General features: G+C 38.6%; 3 protein-coding genes across 3 annotated transcripts in view; 1 reads left to right on the plus strand and 2 right to left on the minus strand.

Moving 5' to 3' along the window:
- Positions 1-17,500, plus strand: part of LOC144977782 (uncharacterized) — a 339,698-nt gene that overhangs the window by 277,186 nt on the left and 45,012 nt on the right. Inside the window, exon 3 of the mRNA XM_078923178.1 lies at positions 2,105-2,191. Within this exon, the coding sequence (XP_078779304.1) occupies positions 2,105-2,191 (87 nt within the window). The remainder of the gene's footprint in view (positions 1-2,104; positions 2,192-17,500) is intronic.
- LOC144978162 (uncharacterized) lies at positions 3,366-7,293 on the minus strand. The gene is made up of 3 exons (XM_078923861.1): positions 7,200-7,293; positions 5,474-5,783; positions 3,366-4,656 (listed from the first exon to the last, which is right to left on the minus strand). The coding sequence occupies exons 1-2, from the start codon at positions 7,269-7,271 to the stop codon at positions 5,532-5,534; spliced, it is 324 nt and encodes a 107-aa protein (XP_078779987.1). The 5' UTR covers positions 7,272-7,293; the 3' UTR covers positions 3,366-4,656; positions 5,474-5,531.
- Positions 7,652-13,418, minus strand: LOC144978163 (uncharacterized). The gene is made up of 4 exons (XM_078923862.1): positions 13,309-13,418; positions 10,197-10,371; positions 9,074-9,224; positions 7,652-7,810 (listed from the first exon to the last, which is right to left on the minus strand). The coding sequence occupies exons 2-4, from the start codon at positions 10,362-10,364 to the stop codon at positions 7,689-7,691; spliced, it is 441 nt and encodes a 146-aa protein (XP_078779988.1). The 5' UTR covers positions 10,365-10,371; positions 13,309-13,418; the 3' UTR covers positions 7,652-7,688.

Here is a 17,500-nt window from a genome sequence, read left to right on the forward strand (position 1 = left end):
TGCATCGTACATACTTATGGGGAAGCGTGGCTCAGCGGTTACGGTCTTTTTGCTTCGTACACATAGTACCCGAAAGGTACCGAGTTTGAATGCGTTTACGACGTGTCATCATCATCATCATTGCCTTTTTCACCCTGGGTCAGGGTATAGATAGAATGCGCTTGGCCAAGGAGTTCACAACATTGCCATCCGGAAGTATAACGGACCAACACACAAACTCTGTGTAACCATGAGCTTTTATAGTCTGGTTAATACAGTTTAGTGAGAACAACTCACAAACGCGGATGGCAAAAACAATAACAAAGGCCTGAGTGACGTCATCTGCATACTATCAATAGGCCGTCGACAAACAGTTTCCATCATTCTCTATCCTGAGCTATCTCATTCCATGTCTTACCACTTCTCTGTATATCAGCTTCTTTAATTTTTCTCCATGTTCCTCGTGGCCTTCCCCTTGATCTTCTGCCCTGAGGGTTCCAGTCCAATACTTTCTTTGTTATAGTGGAGTCATTCTTTCTAAGCTTGTGTCCAATTCACCTCCATGTTACGATGTGTGGCCTTGAGCAATAAGTCACTTCGCGGCACACTCACTCACTTCATCAGTGGGGGCTTTTCACCTGTCCAACATGGACCGTTGTGAACCCAGGACTTTAAGATCCGGAAGCGAGTGTCATACTACTAGACCACATAGCCGCACAAAAACTCACAACAAACCAACGCAAAATATCATTGTCCATTACAACAATGTTAAAACAGGCCCATAATGGCGGCGTTCGGTTACCAGACCTACCAATACATGCACCTTGATCCCAACATAATAACGTTTTGAAACGCTTGGCCACGTATTATTATTTCCTTCTAACATTCTTAGCCGCTGAGATCCATCTTACAATATTATTATTATTCCGGTTATTTCCCTTTTATGCTAACGATAATGTCACGATTACTTCCCTTTAATATCAACAGGTTTATCGTCAGTCGGGTTATAGTTTGTTTATATATGCTCTGCGTTTAGTTAAAAATCTCACAAAATCCGTCAGTCGGATATAACATACCAACGAAGTTTACGTCATTCAGGTCTTTGTTATTGTTTTTCCGTCTATACCAGGTTTATGAGTAATTTGATTCAAGTCTGATGTCACGTCGCCCAGCAACGGCGGCCATCGTGGTTTTAAACAAAGAAAATCGGTACTTTTTATTCTTCATGCTGGCTAGAACTCTTCATATGTCTTGTAATGAGAATGTGTAAAAGTCAAAACATGATCAGATTTATAATGTGTTTTTTTTTCCTCTGGATACGCTTTTATGCTCTTCGGACAAATATTTCATAAGGGCATCCGCCATTGTTCTGATAGTTTAGAGCCAGTTACTAAGTTACCATGCGTCATTACGAGGGAAGTGACGTTACGACCGTTGAAGCGTATTCTCACTAAACTGTATTAAACCAGACTATAGATAGTATTTGCTTGGCTAAGCTCACAACATTGCCATCAGGAAGTTTAACGGTTCAACACACAAAACTATGTGTAACCACTTTTATAGTATGAATAATACAGTTAAGTAAGAGTTACTCATAAACGTGGATGGAAAAAAACAATAACAAAGACCCGAGTGACGTCAACTTCATTCTATCCATAAAAATTATCTTATCTTATCCTATCTTATCCTCTCACACCCCTACCATATACGTTAATCATTACAACCAGATACCCATTCATACCTGAGTTAAGAGATTGCGTTGCTGTTGTTATTTTTTATAATCCCATCATCATCATCATCATCATCATCATCATCATCATCATCATCATCATCATCATCATCATCATCATCGTCGTCGTCGTCATCATCATCATCATCATCATCATCATCATCATCATCATCATCACCATCATCATCATCATCATCACCAGCACCACCACCACCACCACCACCATCATCATCATCATCAACACCACCACCACCACCACCACCATCATCATCATCATCATCATCATCATCATCATCATCATCATCATCATCATCATCATCATCATCATCATCAGCATCATCATCATATATCATCATGGGTTAATAAGTCTTTCCGTCTCCTTGTCTCTCCCTCCAGTACGATATGGAACCTGGTACAGACCACCACGATCTCCTAGAGAGGCGCACGCTATGGGCTACAGACGTGTCAACGGAATCTGTATCAGTAAGTACTCATGACATACACACATACATACATACACACATACATACATATTATCATCAACACACTCACACATACCCACACATACACTCATACACACACATTTACCCCCTCACCCCCCCCCCCCACACACACATAGCTCCTCCAACCACCCCCCCCCCCACACACACACACATAGCCCCTCCAACCCCCCCCCCCCCCCACAAACACATAGCCCCTCCAACGACCCCCCCCCCTCCCACACACACCCACAGACTAACATAGCCCATCCAACCCCCCCCCCCCACACACACACACACACATAGCCCCTCCAACCACCCCCCACACACACATAGCCCCTCCAACCACCCCCCCCCCCCCACACACACATACCCCCTACGTAGAATCCACATAATATGCCGACTGACGACGTAATGCAAACCACAGAAACATGTGTTTCGGCCATTTAAGTGAGTGAATCCATTTATATTTTATATTAGCTCTAACCAAAATTATCGAGCACTCTCGTGCCTACAAGTACCCACCAACCATATATATTATATATATATATATATATATATATATATATATATATATATATATATATATATATATATATATATATATGACTTGACTGACTTAAGGCCTTTCGCTTCCTAATCATCCGATCGGGACACCTCGGTTGCCTCTCTAATCATCTGTGTCATTTCCTTCCACAGTTCACGGTCTTTTGCTGTGGATGCTAAGAGTTCATAAGGTCCTCCTTTGATTTTAATTCTTTGTTATTTTGAAGGCGTTTTAGGTCTCGATTGAAGACAGTATAAATTGACGTGGGTGGTCTACCTTGATTTTTTTTGTGTCCAGATGGGGTGAAAAAAGTATTCATGGCTTTATTAGCTGGTATATTTACATCTCTTCTGAGGATATGCCCAAGAAGCCGCCATCTTGCCTCCATGATTTGAATGGATAAGGGTCTTTCATTACATTTTTCATACAGTATTTTATTGCTTATTTTTGTGTGGTATCGTATATTCAGATATATATATATATATATATATATATATATATATATATATATATATATATATATATATATATATATATATATATATATATATATATATATATATATATATATATATATATATATATATATTGGCAGTTTGGAATAGATTAAAGAAATAACAAACATCGAATATTATTTGATGCAAATATAAAGTTTATTGGAAAAAAAAGACAACCTTCATATATAATTCTATAAATATATTTATTTATGATCATATATGAAGGGAAAAAGACTGACAGATTTAATTGAGATAAACGTCAACATATATTCACCCGAAATGCTATAATATTGATATAATGGCTTATATTATATTAACCCCGTATAACTCGAAACCCAAACCATTGATATAATGTTATATTATGAATGATGGACAGGCGTAACTGTCGAAATGTATGAAGGTACATCAAATAAGCTGTTCCGTGAGCAACGGGCATCGTGTGCAGGCGCTCTTTCCTTTCCAACTTTTGATTTTAACCCAATGTACCGATCAGAATTCTAGGAACTCTCCGGGAATTCATCGCAAATTCATTGCAAAAATCAAAGATTTTGCCTTGGAAAAAAGAAAGGAAAGTAGGATATCAAAGTTATAAAAGGCGCCCGCGCGTACTTGCTAGTTGACGGAACAGGCTTTTGAAGCGTTCTGGAATGTTCCAAAGCATCGTCCTTACTGCCGTACTCCAGAAAAACACATCAATGTTTAAATCTGTGTTTTTCTAGAGTACGGACGCTTAGCATATATATATATATATATATATATATATATATATATATATATATATATATATATATATATATATAAGGAAGGGTACTTAATGGAAGTCTATGTTTTATCACAGTTGTAATACTTTGAGCTTGTTTCAGACAGGGAATAACTAGATACAGGTTGACAGGTCCGTACATTGATCACGTGATAGAGAGGCAGGGTTTGTTTGGGGTCTGAAGGTTGATATTTAATTTTTGGACAGGAATTCCAATTTTACTGTCTGTGAAATTCTCAACGTTATATGTTATCAGCGACTACAGCAACCCCTCTTCCCCCTTCTGTACTTTAGTATAATGTCCTATGACATTGATGATACGGCATCTCTGAATATTTCTGCATATCTTTATTTTTTTTTAACACAAATCAATGTGAAAATCTGAAAATCATGTATCTCGAACTGTCGTCAACTTCTTTTCATATAATTGTAAATAATAAAATTGAAAAAAAAATCCATTTAAGTAGGTACGAATTATGAAAAGCAGGTTTGAAATGATAATAGTATTATTTGGATTAGAGTAATGAGAGCTGATGCGTAAGAGTTGATTATATGAAAGCGTTTGAATAAATGGATATAAGAGAGATCCTTGTGAAACTCAGTTTAAAAAAAAAAAAATCTCAATGCAGGTCCTAGGCCAATGCAATTTCAACCATGGAACGATTCTGTTGAAATGGAAAAAAAAACAAAACAAAACATTTTTATTGCAAAAATGTTATAAAAATGACAAACTATTTTTAAAAAAACACAAAATGAAATACACTAGCGTTTCCTTCCGACGTCTTCCACTTCCTCCTCCCGCTCCTCATCCTTCTCCTCCCTTCTTCTTCCTCCTCCTCCTCCTCCTCCTCCTCCTTCTCCTCCTCCTCCTCCTCCTCCTCTTCCTCCTCCTCCCCCTCCTCCTCCTCCTCCTCCTCCTCCTCCTCCTCCTCCTCCTCCTCCTCCTCCTCCTCCTCTTCATCCTACATCTCTTCTTCCTCCTCTTTCTCCCCCTCCTTCTTATTCCCGCTCCTCTTCCCAAACTAAATACAGACTATCAAACAATGTCCGTAAAGTTAAAAAAAAAAACAGAAACGAAAAAAGAAAATATGCACATTACAAAAAAAGACCCCCCCCCCCCCCTTCCAAAAAAATCTCCAAAACCAAACAAACAAAACAACATTTATCAAAAACAAATTTTAAAACGAACAAAGTAAATGAACAAAATAAAATAATATAAAATAAAAACACAAAAAAAAAGAAAGTAACAACAAAAGACAAAAAAAAAAAAAAAAAAAAAAAAACAAACAAAAAAGAAAAAAGTAAAAAAAACAAAACAATCAAAACAAAACGAAAAAAAAAAAAAAAAAAAACATCAACACCCCCCCCCCCTTTCCCCCAAAAAATAAATTATGAACAAAAAAAAAAAAACAAAAACAAAAAAACAAAAAAAAAAAACAAAAAAAAAACCGACAAAAAACCCCCGAAAATCAAATTCCTTACGTGACATCATCCCATTGCCGACAAAGCGTCATCGTGATCATAAGTAGCAGCTTCTCAATTAATCTAAATGGAGCCAAACGTAGCAAGACAAGAACAGTTTATGCCAGTCGATGTCGTGGTCGTTCAATTCCTCCGACGAACCCGAGCCCATGCCACCACCACGTCCGCCGCCTGAGCCACCACCACTTGCACCACCTGCACCACCTGCACCAGCTGTTGTTCCACTTGCACCACCTGCACCACCTGGACTGGCTGTTGTGCCACTTGCACCTCCTTGGCGTGTGACCATTTCTGCCCTCAAATTTCGGAGCTGAAAATTGAAAATCAGAAAGTTGAATGAAGAAGTTTTGAAACCCAGTTTGGGATTTTACTTTGCCCAATATCGATAGTATAGGGAATGAGACTAGCGGAAGAGTAGCGTCCCTTTATTGGACGTTACCTTACAGAGAGAACGTCAAAATGGTTTTGCGCATGCGTCTCTCTCGTCCCCGCTTTCGATGCCTCATGCCGCTTTCACCGGAAGCGAGGACGAGAGACGCATGCGCACAACCAACATGACATTCTCTCTCTAATAACTTTTCCGCCGGTGACGTCCAATCAAGGGACGCGACTCTTCGACTAATCTCATTCCCTATCCCTTGTCTAAGAAGCTCACAACATTGCCACCCGGAAGTATAAAGGACCAACACACAGCACTGTGTGTAATTTTAAATGTTTAAAGTCTGGTTAATACGGTTTAGTGAGAATTACTCATAAACGCGGTTGGATAAAAAACAATAACAAAGACACGAGTGACGTCAACTTCATTCGGAGAGTAGAAATTGCTTGCTATCCTTTGGATAGGACGCTAGTCTACCGCAAAGTACTTTCGGCCAGATCAAATAGACCCAACTACCCATTCACTGCAAGGAGGGGGGGGGGGGGGAAGAGACCAGAAGAAAAAATATTGACTGCACCCGAGATCTATCACGGTCCTTTTGCGTGTGAAGCGAGTGCTCTACCAACTGAGCTATCGGGACCCCCAGTCAATACATATGTTGCACAATATTCAGTTACTGTGCCGGGAAACACTTCATAAAATATGTTCTTTCTTGTTTCTATATTAAAACAATTGGATTCAGTAGTCTGATGTCACGCCGCCCGGCGGCCATCTTGGTTCTAAACAAAGATAATCATTACTTTTTATTCTTCATGCCGGCTAGAACTTTTAATATGCCATGTGATCAGAATGTGTAAAAGTCAAAACATGATCAAATTTATGTTTTTTTTTAAACTCTGGATACGCTTTTATGCTCGCCGGAGAAATATTTCATACGGGCGTCCGCCATCGTTCCGATAGTTTAGAGCCAGTGTTACTAAGTTACCATGCGTCATTAGGAAGGAAGTGACGTTACGACTGTTGAAGAGTATTACTCAAAAACGTGGATGGCATTGTTTTGTTGTTTTTTTTTTTGTTTTGTTTTTTTTTTTTTTTTACCATACACGTCTCTATGGGTAATTCTCACTAAACTGTATTAACCCAATTATAGATAGTTCGAAGTTGACGTCACTCTGGTCTTTGTTATTCGTTTTTGCCATCCACGTTTATGAGTACTTCTCACTAAACTGTATTAACCAGACTATAAAAGTTCATCGTTACACATAGTTTTGTGTATTGGTCCGTTATTCTTCCGGATGGCAATGTTATGAACTTCTTAGCCAATCGCATACTATCTATTGTACTTACACCGCGTTTGACTGCGTCCAATTTGTAGGATCGTTTCTTCATGGAGGCGCCCCCTCCACTGCCACTGTCCATGGAGCCCAGACTCTGGCCACGGTGTGCATGCGTCAATTGTAGTATGTCATCTACAGGTGAGGGTCCAATCGCAATTCCTGAGCCCAGAGCTGGAGGTGCAAAATGTAATATTCGTAGTAGTGCTCATCTAACCAGGTGAAGAGGTCAACGCAAATTCCGTTGAAGCCTCCGAGAGCTGTGGATGACAAAGAATGAATAATATTCGTAGTAGTGCTCATCTAACCAGGTGAAGAGGTCAACGCAAATTCCGTTGAAGCCTCCGAGAGCTGTGGATGACAAATAATGAATAATATTCGTAGTAGTGCTCATCTAACCAGGTGAAGAGGTCAACGCAAATTCCGTTGAAGCCTCCGAGAGCTGTGGATGACAAAGAATGAATAATATTCGTAGTAGTGCTCATCTAACCAGGTGAAGAGGTCAACGCAAATTCCGTTGAAGCCTCCGAGAGCTGTGGATGACAAAGAATGAATAATATTCGTAGTAGTGCTCATCTAACCAGGTGAAGAGGTCAACGCAAATTCCGTTGAAGCCTCCGAGAGCTGTGGGTGACAAAGGATGAATAATATAATTTATTGGTAACTACAAATCTGGAAATATGGAGGCAACAACTGGCAAAAAGTTAATCGACTGCTCGGTTATGGCCCTTGAGCGTGTCCCTTGTGCGGCTATGTGGTCTAGTCGTATGACACTCGCTTTCGGATCGGAAGGTCCTGGGTTCGAGCCTCGCGCTCGGCGCATAGTTGAGTCATTGGAAATGGTTCTTTACTCACTTTCTCTCACCGTACTCAGGTGTAAAATGAATACCTGGTCGTTAACAGCGTTGTCTTTGTCCGGAAAATTGTATTATCGCCTAACAGGCGGCATGTCCCGTCCTACATGTTAAATGTTGCTGTTGACCAGGGACCCCTTGTAAAGCGCTTTGAGCACATTTAGTGGATATTGCGCTATATAAAGCTCAATTAAAAATTAAATCTGGAAATATGGAGGCAACAACTGGCAAAAAGTTAATCGACTGCTCGGTTATGGCCCTTGAGCGTGAAGAAGAATGGCGTTCTATGACATTCAACCGTTGTAGGGAGACGGAACTCCGGTAAGGTAAGACTACAAATCTAAAAAGTCTGGTGAGAAAAATTGTAGCTGGGTAGCTCATTGGGTGTGCGACCTCTCTCTCTCTCTCTCTCTCTCTCTCTCTCTCTCTCTCTCTCTCTCTATATATATATATATATATATATATATATATATATATATATATATATATATATATATATCCCTCCCTCTGTCTCTCTGGTGCGAGGAATGGAGAAGGAATAAACCAACAGGAGTGGAACTAATTGAAGATCCCTGTAAAAGTCTCCCAGGTCTACAGGATGAACCAAGAAAATACTGGGTAGCTGCAAATAGACTACGGTCAAAACATACAAGAACAGCTGCCAACATGCACAAATGGGGGCTCCAAGAATCACCAACATGCCCAAAGTGCAACCAAGCACCACAAGATGCAAACCACCTCGTACTAGATTGCCCAGAGGCAAAACTTGAAAGGGGATTTGAAACCATCAACAAATGTGATGATGACTTCAGAACCTGGATTGATACCTTGAACATAGAAGTGTAGCCGAACGATACTACTACTACTACTACTACTACTACTACTACTACTACTACTACTACTACTACTACTACTACTACTACTACTACTACTACTACTACTACTACTCTCTCTCTCTCTCTCTCTTCTCACCTCTTCAAATAAACCCAAAAGATAGAATAAAATAAAAACAACAAAAACAACCGTTACTTACTGCCCCGGATTGACTTGATAAACATTTGATCCTGCATCTCTCTCAGCATATACCAGAGACCCCAACCCATTTCGCTACAATCACCTCCGTCATCTGAACCGGAGTAGTATTCGCTGGCGCCTCCACTCCCAGGTGTCGTCTGAGGGGGACCCTGACGGCGATGGATGGAGGAGGATAGTACTGTTATGGTTTTATTTATTTTTATGCGTCCCTGACATAATCAGTCACTTGGTGAAATACTTATTTGCGTTTTTTGAAAGCCCAGTGTCTCCTGAGAATTTTAATCTTTATTTGAAGCAAATCGGGTGATTTTTTCATGCAAGTTATGGTCATATGCATGGGCTAGGGTGTGAAACCCTAATTTTGAGAAAATCTTTTCCAAATTTGACAACAGTTGAAATTAAGTATAATAATCACCTTCAGAAAAAAAAATAAAAAAATTATTTAGGAGTAGAATTCAATTAAAATATTTCATCAATATGTAGGAAAATGTTTGATTTTACGATTTTTGATGAGAACTCATTTTCCATAAAAAGTGACCTCTTGACTAAAATTGTCAATATCTCCGTTCAAAGCTGTTCACGATGCGACTGATTATCTCAAGGACCACCTCCTTCGTGTTCGGGGAAAATCCGATTTTACAAAGGAATAACAGTTTGTTTGTTTTGTTTTTTTAAAGTATGAGGCGCCCGACGTATACTTATTTTCAGGTCTGATAACCCAAATTGTTTTGGGCTCATTGTTGTAAAGGATATTAATATTCTCAAACCGACGCGAAATTAAAAAAAAATATATTGGCCATTACAGTCATGTTAAATCGGGCCCATTATTATTATTATTATTATTATTATTATTATTATTATTATTATTATTATTATTATTATTATTATTATTATTATTATTATTATTATTATTATTATTATTATTATTATTATATTATTATTATTATTATTATCATCATCATTATTATTATTATTATTATTATTATTATTATTATTATTATTATTATTATTATTATTATTATTATTATTATTATTATTTATTATTATTACTATTGTTATTACTATTATTATTACGATTATCAATATCATTCACACTTAGTAATAATTGAGTGTTACAGTACCGTAGCTTTCCCAGGTCCGGCAGTTGTGCCCGAAGCTCCTCCTTGCCTCTTGTAGAGAGCGTCCAATGCCCGGACCACTTTGTCTAGGCGCATGCTACTGGCGTCCGCCTGGTACACTGATGACGTCAGAGTCATCACCAACATCGCGAGCACTACCAGAGAATTCATCTTTGCACTGTTCAATATTATGAAAATAATATATATAGTATGCGCTTAGCTAAGGAGTTCACAACATTGCCATCCGGAAGTGTAACGGACGAACACACAGCACTGTGTGTAACCATGATCGTTGATAGTCAGATTGATACAGTTTAGTGATAATTACTCATAAACGCGGATGGCAAAAACAATAACAAACACCTGAGTGACGTCAACTTCGAACTATCTATAGATAGTATGCGCTTGGCAAAGAAGCTCATAACATTGCCATCCGGAAGTATAACGGACCAACACACAAAACTGTGTGTATCCATGAACGTTTATAGTCGGGTTAATACAGTTCAGTGAGCATTACTCATAAACGCGGATGGCAAAAAACAATAACAAAAACATGAGTGACGTCATCTTCGAACTATCTATACAACAAAGATACGATTGATGCTATGCGCTTAAGGAAAATATTCACAACAGCTGGATATAAGTTAGTAGATAGTCCTTCAGAACCATTTGACCCATGGAGCCCCGGAGTTTATCCCGGTTCCTACAGCGTAAAACGGACAATAGCAATTGCTTGATATCCTTTTGATAGGACGGTAGTCTATCGCAAAGTACTTTCCGCCGAATCGAACAGACTCAGCTACCCATTCACTTCTGAATTTTTTCAGAAAAAAAAAATCTCGATCGATCTCGGTCCCTTTGTGTGTGAAGTGAGTGCTCTACCAACTGAGCTATCGGGTCCCCCGTATAGATAGTATGCGCTTGGCCAAGGAGCTCATAACATTGCCATCCGGAAGTATAACGGACCAACACACAAACTCTGTGTAACCATGAACGTTTATAGTCTGGTTAATACAGTTTAGTGAGAACAACTCACAAACGCGGATGGCAAAAACAATAACAAAGGCCTGATTGACGTCATCTGCATACTATCTATAGATAGTTCGAAGATGACGTCACTCACGTCTTTGTTATTGTTTTTTGCCATCCGCGTTTATGAGTAGTTCTCACTAAACTGCTCGAACCCAGGACCTTCCTGGTTAATACAGTTTAGTGAGTATTACTCATAAACGCGGATGGCAAAAAACAATAACAATGACCCGAGTGACGTCAACTTCGATCTTTCTATTGATGGTTCCTCCGTGACCTTTTGTTGCTATGCCTGTCAAGCTATTGACACGGATGCCTTTTTAACTATTATTTTATAGTATGAGCCTTCAGTTCTTCAATCAACATGCAGTGCATACAGTTTTGAAAATTAGATCAGTTATCGTATTGTTTATTAAAACTAGTCGAGTAAAAATTTCAGTTGTTTTATTTTTGACTCGAAAATTTGAAATAAAGTATCTATAGATAGTTCGAAGATGACGTCACTCAGGTCTTTGTTATTGTTTTTGCCATCCGCGTTTATGAGTAATGCTCACTGAACTGTTTTAACCCGACTATAAACGTTCATGGATACACAGTTTTGTGTGTTAGTCCATTATACTTCCGGATGGCAATGTTATGAGCTTCGTAGCCAAGCGCATACTATCTATATTACATTTCCATGTGCTCGAGGTCATTGGTCACATTGGAATATGTGCTGAAAGTGACCCATATAGTGAAAAGTGTTCACAGTTTTCGAACTATCCATTAGCACTCTTGGTCATTTTGTTCAGCTGACACATGTGTATGTTTACAACTTTCATAAACAAAGCAGCGTGTTTACATTTATTAAGAAATATCCAATCCTTTGACAGCAACATATCATGTGATCAATGACCAGGTTGGACGAATACCTGAATATAGATCGCTCCCATTAATTTTTTTTTCCCCAATTTTGACCAATTCGGTTTTAGATTCAACTTTTACTTTGTATTCTAGTAGTATGCCACTCGCTTCGGACCCAATGGTTCAGGGTTCGACTTCCACTCTAAGCGGTGCATAGTTGAGTCCTTGGAAAAGGGGCTCTTTACTCACATTATCTCTCCTCACTCAGGTGTAAATGAGTACCTGGCCGTTAAAACATTGTATCCGTCTGAGAAATATATTGTAATATCGCCTAACAGTCGTCACGTCTCGTCATACGTGTTAAATGTTGCTGTAGGGTTGAGACGCCTTGTAAAGCGCTTCGAGCCCTTTGAGTAGATATTGCGCTTTATAATTGTTTAAGTTCTAGTTGCATGTTTAAATCACAACCGTATAAAACCGTTTTGAGGTAATGCGTAACATAATAATTTAGAAAACCGCAGGGGCTGCCTGAAGCCTGTGATCGTGAAAATACTAATGAAAGAGTGAAAATGGAGAGGCTTCGTATGGGAACAATACAAACAATGGACGTTTCGGGTACAAACCCTTCGTCAGCACAACAATACACAATTTAACGCGGAAAACAAATAAAATAAAATGCAAAATAACTTTTATCATAATATTCATTGTATTCACACTCCAACCATCATTGAGTACAGACGATACAAGTTATTTTGCATTTTATTTTATTTGTTTTCCACGTTAATTTGTGTATTTAAAAAATTGAGCGTTATATAGCGCAATCTCCACTATATGTGCTCAAAGCGCTTTACAAGGGGTCCCTGGTCAACAGCAACATTTAACACGTAGGACGGGACATGACGCCTGTTAGGCGATATTACAATTTTCGGACTAATAAAACGCTGTTAACGGCCAGGTTCTCATTTTACACCCGAGTACGGTGAGAGAATGTGAGTAAAGAGCCTTTTCCAATGACTCAACTATGCGCCGAGCGCGAGGCTCGAACCCAGGACCTTCCGATCCGAAAGCGAGTGTCATACCACTAGACTACATAGCCGAATTGTTGTGCTGACGAATGGATTTTACCTGAAACGTCCATTGTCTGTATTGTTCCCCAATACGAAACTTTTCCAATTTCACTCTTTCGTTAACATAATAATAATAATTGAATATTAATTTTATATAATTCCAATTTGTTCCTTACCGTTAAATGGACGCAAACTATGAACCAAAAAAACAACCCAAACCAAAAGACTGCAAACTGGAGGGTTTTCTTGTAGGCGATATCACAACTTACACGTCGTTAAAGTTGCCGGTTTTATAGCGGCCTTTTCTCTTTGACCGCCGGGTCACATGGTTCGATGCGCATGCGCAAGCCGTCGAGAAGAAAAAGACAAAAAGAAAAGAGTGGGTAGTGGCAATGGAAATTATTTTTCTTTTGACTAAGTAGGTTGGTTGGTAGTTGGTACGTAGGTACGTACTTGCTGTATTGTGAAATTTCTATTGAAAAGGTGAAGATTTTATTGGTTTGGCCTATCGTTCGTTGATACGATGTTGTTGTTGTTGTTGTTGTAGTTGTTAATTTGTGACCTGTCGTCTAACTACGGTGTAAAGCCGTGGTATGGTTTAAAGGGTGAAAATTTAAAATGTTATATTACAGCCAGAAATAATATTATGAGAGTTTTGCCACGATGTTTTGCTTTATTGAAAAAAAAAATAAATAAAATAAATAAATAAATAAATAAATATATATATTATATATATATAATATATATATATATATATAATTTATATATATATATATATATATATATATATATAATATATATATATATATATATATATATATATATATATATATATATATATATATATATGTATGTATTTGCTTCGTACTCGAAATGTACCGAGTTCGACCACCCACTGCTGCGCTGTGTGGCCTTGAGCAAGTAAGTCACCTCGCCCTAGCTCAATTTTCGACGCTGCACTGCGGCTAACGCCTGACGCCTGGGTTGTTCCAGTCTTCCTTTGAAATAGACCCTAGAGACAAAATACCCCAATGGGATGAATGAAGGGAATTTATTTTTTAAATTTTTATTTATTTTATTTATAAGTGTCATTAATTGTAATTTGATCGAGCTGAATTTGAAAGCCACGAATTTTTTTTTTTTTTTTTTTTTTTTGGGGGGGGGGGGGGGGGGGGGGGGGGGGGGAGGGGGGGGGGGTTCTGTCCAAAATTGGACCAAAATTAAATGTGTCTTATCAAAGTTTGGGTTAAGCAAAATTTAATTAGCTTTTATATAGTGCAATATCCACTAAATGTGCTCAAAGCGCTTTACAAGGGGTCCCTGGTCAACAGCAACATTTAACATGTAGGACGGGACATGACGCCTCTTAGGCGATATTACAATTTTTTGGGACAGAGACAACGCTGTTAACGACCAGGTACTCATTTTACACCTGAGTACGGTGAGAGAATGTGAGTAAAGAGCGTTCTCCAAGGACTCAACTATGCGCCGAGCGAGGCTCGAACCCAGGACCTTCCGATCCGAAAGCGAGTGTCATACCACTCGACCACATAGCCGCACAGCTACTAAGCCTTTATTACGAACTGACAGGTCAAATTCTATCTGGAGAGAAAAATAAAGTGAGTCGATGTGACTCATATATAAGGGAACAACACAAAACAAACAACGTTTCGGCTCTTGGCCTTCGTCAGGAGACAAAAAACATAAACACAAATATGAAAATTTACAAAATATCACATTTCGTCAAATGTGGAGACAATGTAAATGTAAGGAGAGGGTGTCGGGTGTGGATGCAAGAAGAGGCGCGAGTAAAAGAAGGCGGGGAGAGAAAAAAAAGAAAAAAAAAGAAAAAAAAGTGGGTGGGGAGAGAGAGAGAGAGAGGGGAGGGGGAGGAAAGAGAAAGAGAGAGAGAGAGAGAGAGAGAGAGAGAGAGAGAGAGAGAGAGAGAGAGAGAGAGAAAGGGGGAGGAGAGGAACGGAAAGTCCTGGGTTCGAGCCTCGCGCTCAGCGCATAGTTGAGTCCTTGGAAAAGGCTCTTTACTCACATTCTCTCACCGTACTCAGGTGTAAAATGAGTACCTGGCCGTTAAAGCGTTGTCTTTGTCCGAAAAAATTGTAATATCGCCTAACAGGCGTCATGTACCGTCCTACATGTTAGGATCCCTTGTAAAGCGCTTTGAGCACATTTAGTGGATATTGCGCTATATAAAACTCAATTTTGTTTTCAATAGTATACTGTATATATTTCAATAATAACCAAACAGCAATACAGTAAGTAACAAAATAGATAGCACTTTATGTAAAAAGTTATATCTAATAATAAATAAATATAATAAAATGAAATTCCCTTTATTCATCCCATTGGGGAAATATTTGTCTTTAGGGTCTATTCCAAGGGAAGACTGGAATAACCCAGGCGTCAGCCGCAGTGCAGCGCTGCAAATTGAGCTAGGGCGAGGTGACTTGCTCAAAGTCACACAGCGCAGCGGAAGGGGGGGGGGGGGCAGGACGGTGGGGGGGGGGGGGGGGGGGGGAAGGGGAGGGGGTAATCGAACTTAGTACCTTTCGGGTCCGAAGCAAAATGTTCATTTCCTATCAAGCATAATAATGTCTTTATTCAAGGATCGGAGTTTATTCTCGTCGGGACACCCCGTGCAATAAAGCGTGCTGTGTCTCAAAGGTCACTTCAAGCTTGGGCATTTTTATCGTCGCCCCCCCCCCCCCTCCCCCAATGAAAAGTCGCTTTAGTGTATGGGTTTCTTTTTTCAATTTCCACTTGTTAAGAAAATATTTTTTGCCTGATAAGCAGAATGTTATGAAAATCTATGTTTGATATAAGAATGAAAATTTTGAGAGTAAAAGGTTAGAAAAGAAAACTTCTTCTTCTTCTTCTTCTTCTTCTTCTTCTTCTTCTTCTTCTTCTTCTTCTTCTTCTTCTTCTTCTTCTTCTTCTTCTTCTTCTTCTTCTTCTTCTTCTTCTTCTTCTTCTTCTTCTTCTTCTTCTTCTTCTCTTCTTCTTCTTCTTCTTCTTCTTCTTCTTCTTCTTCTTCTTCTTCTTCTTCTTCTTCTTCTTCTTCTTCTTCTTCTTCTTCTTCTTCTTCTTCTTCTTCTTCTTCTCTCTCACTCTTTATCTCTCTTTCCCAATCTCTCCCTTTCTTTTACTCCCCCCTCTCCCTCTTTCTCTTCCCTTACAAAAATTCCATAAAAAATGTAAAGAGTTATATGAAGTTAAAATTTGGCAATTTTAAAAAGCGTTCATTTTTTTTACAGCGTGTGTTGTTAAAATGAAAATGCTTAGATAGATAGAAAGATAGATAGATAGATAGATAGATAGATAGATAGATAGATAGATAGATAGATAGATAGATAGATACACATGCATTGTCACTCACATTTTTTGTGGCCGAAACATTCGTTTCTGTGTCTCTTTACACGTCCTCAGTCGGCGTAATCCTTAATATATATATATATATATATATATATATATATATATATATTATATATATATATATATATATATATATAAGAGAGAGAGAGAGAGAGAGAGAGAGAGAGGGGGGGGAGGGGAGAGAGAGATTGTGTGTGTGTGTGTTTTTGTTTTGTTTTTGTTTTTGTTTTTTTTTTAAATAGAACTTCTTATAATTGTACAGTCACCGCTCCTGGCGAGATAATTTGTCAAAGAGAGAGATCGGAATAGTTCTCTAAGGGGAAAAGTAAATTCCGACTTCAAAATAAAAGTTTCCAAAATTTGATTTAGACAAAAATATTTGTTGTTGACCTGAAATGACCGTGTGGTCAGTGATGCATGACGTATAGTGACCTGGGATACCTGGGTACCTTTTGAAGAGGCCTGTACTGAAATAACAAGAATATTTATATAGAGAAATTCCGTTTGACTCTGGATTCACTCCCTTTGTCGTGGTATAGCGTAAGTAATGAATAATAATCCAAGGGAAGGTAAAGAACGACCTGGAGATTTGACGGACAGAGTTTTGGAAGTTTCAGTTATAGTCAAACACTATGTATCTATTTATCTAAATACTGGTTTGTTTTATTTAAATACGGCAACGCCGTTTGAAACTACGTCTGCGATAAATTAACACGATTATGAAGTTTAACAGCTATTAAACTTATCCTGGTTCCTATAGATAGAAACGGACAAAGCAATTGCTTGCTATCTTTAGGATAGAACGCTAGTCTATCGAAAAGTCATTTATGATGCTTTACGTTTCTTTGCACACACACACACACACACACACATACACACACAAACACACACACACACACAGCTTGATCTTTTATATAGCACAATACCCATTAAACGTGCTCAAAGCGCTTTGCAAGGGGTCCCTAGCCAAACAGCAACACA

This window comes from Berghia stephanieae, chromosome 8, assembly GCF_034508935.2.
Source record: "Berghia stephanieae isolate SIO BIC M18660-M18661 chromosome 8, UCSD_Bste_1.3, whole genome shotgun sequence".
NCBI lineage: Eukaryota > Metazoa > Mollusca > Gastropoda > Nudibranchia > Aeolidiidae > Berghia > Berghia stephanieae.

Coding starts and splice junctions, on each gene's coding strand:
- LOC144978163 (XM_078923862.1), bottom strand. CDS start 10,364: ATGAATTCTCTGGTAGTGCTCGCGATGTTGGTGATGACTCTGACGTCA. Junction 9,225..10,196: donor CCGGACCTGGGAAAGCTACG/GTACTGTAACAC, acceptor CATCGCCGTCAG/GGTCCCCCTCAGACGACACC. Junction 7,811..9,073: donor TATCAAGTCAATCCGGGGCA/GTAAGTAACGGT, acceptor TGTCACCCACAG/CTCTCGGAGGCTTCAACGGA.
- LOC144978162 (XM_078923861.1), bottom strand. CDS start 7,271: ATGGACAGTGGCAGTGGAGGGGGCGCCTCCATGAAGAAACGATCCTAC. Junction 5,784..7,199: donor TGGACGCAGTCAAACGCGGT/GTAAGTACAATA, acceptor TTCAATTTTCAG/CTCCGAAATTTGAGGGCAGA.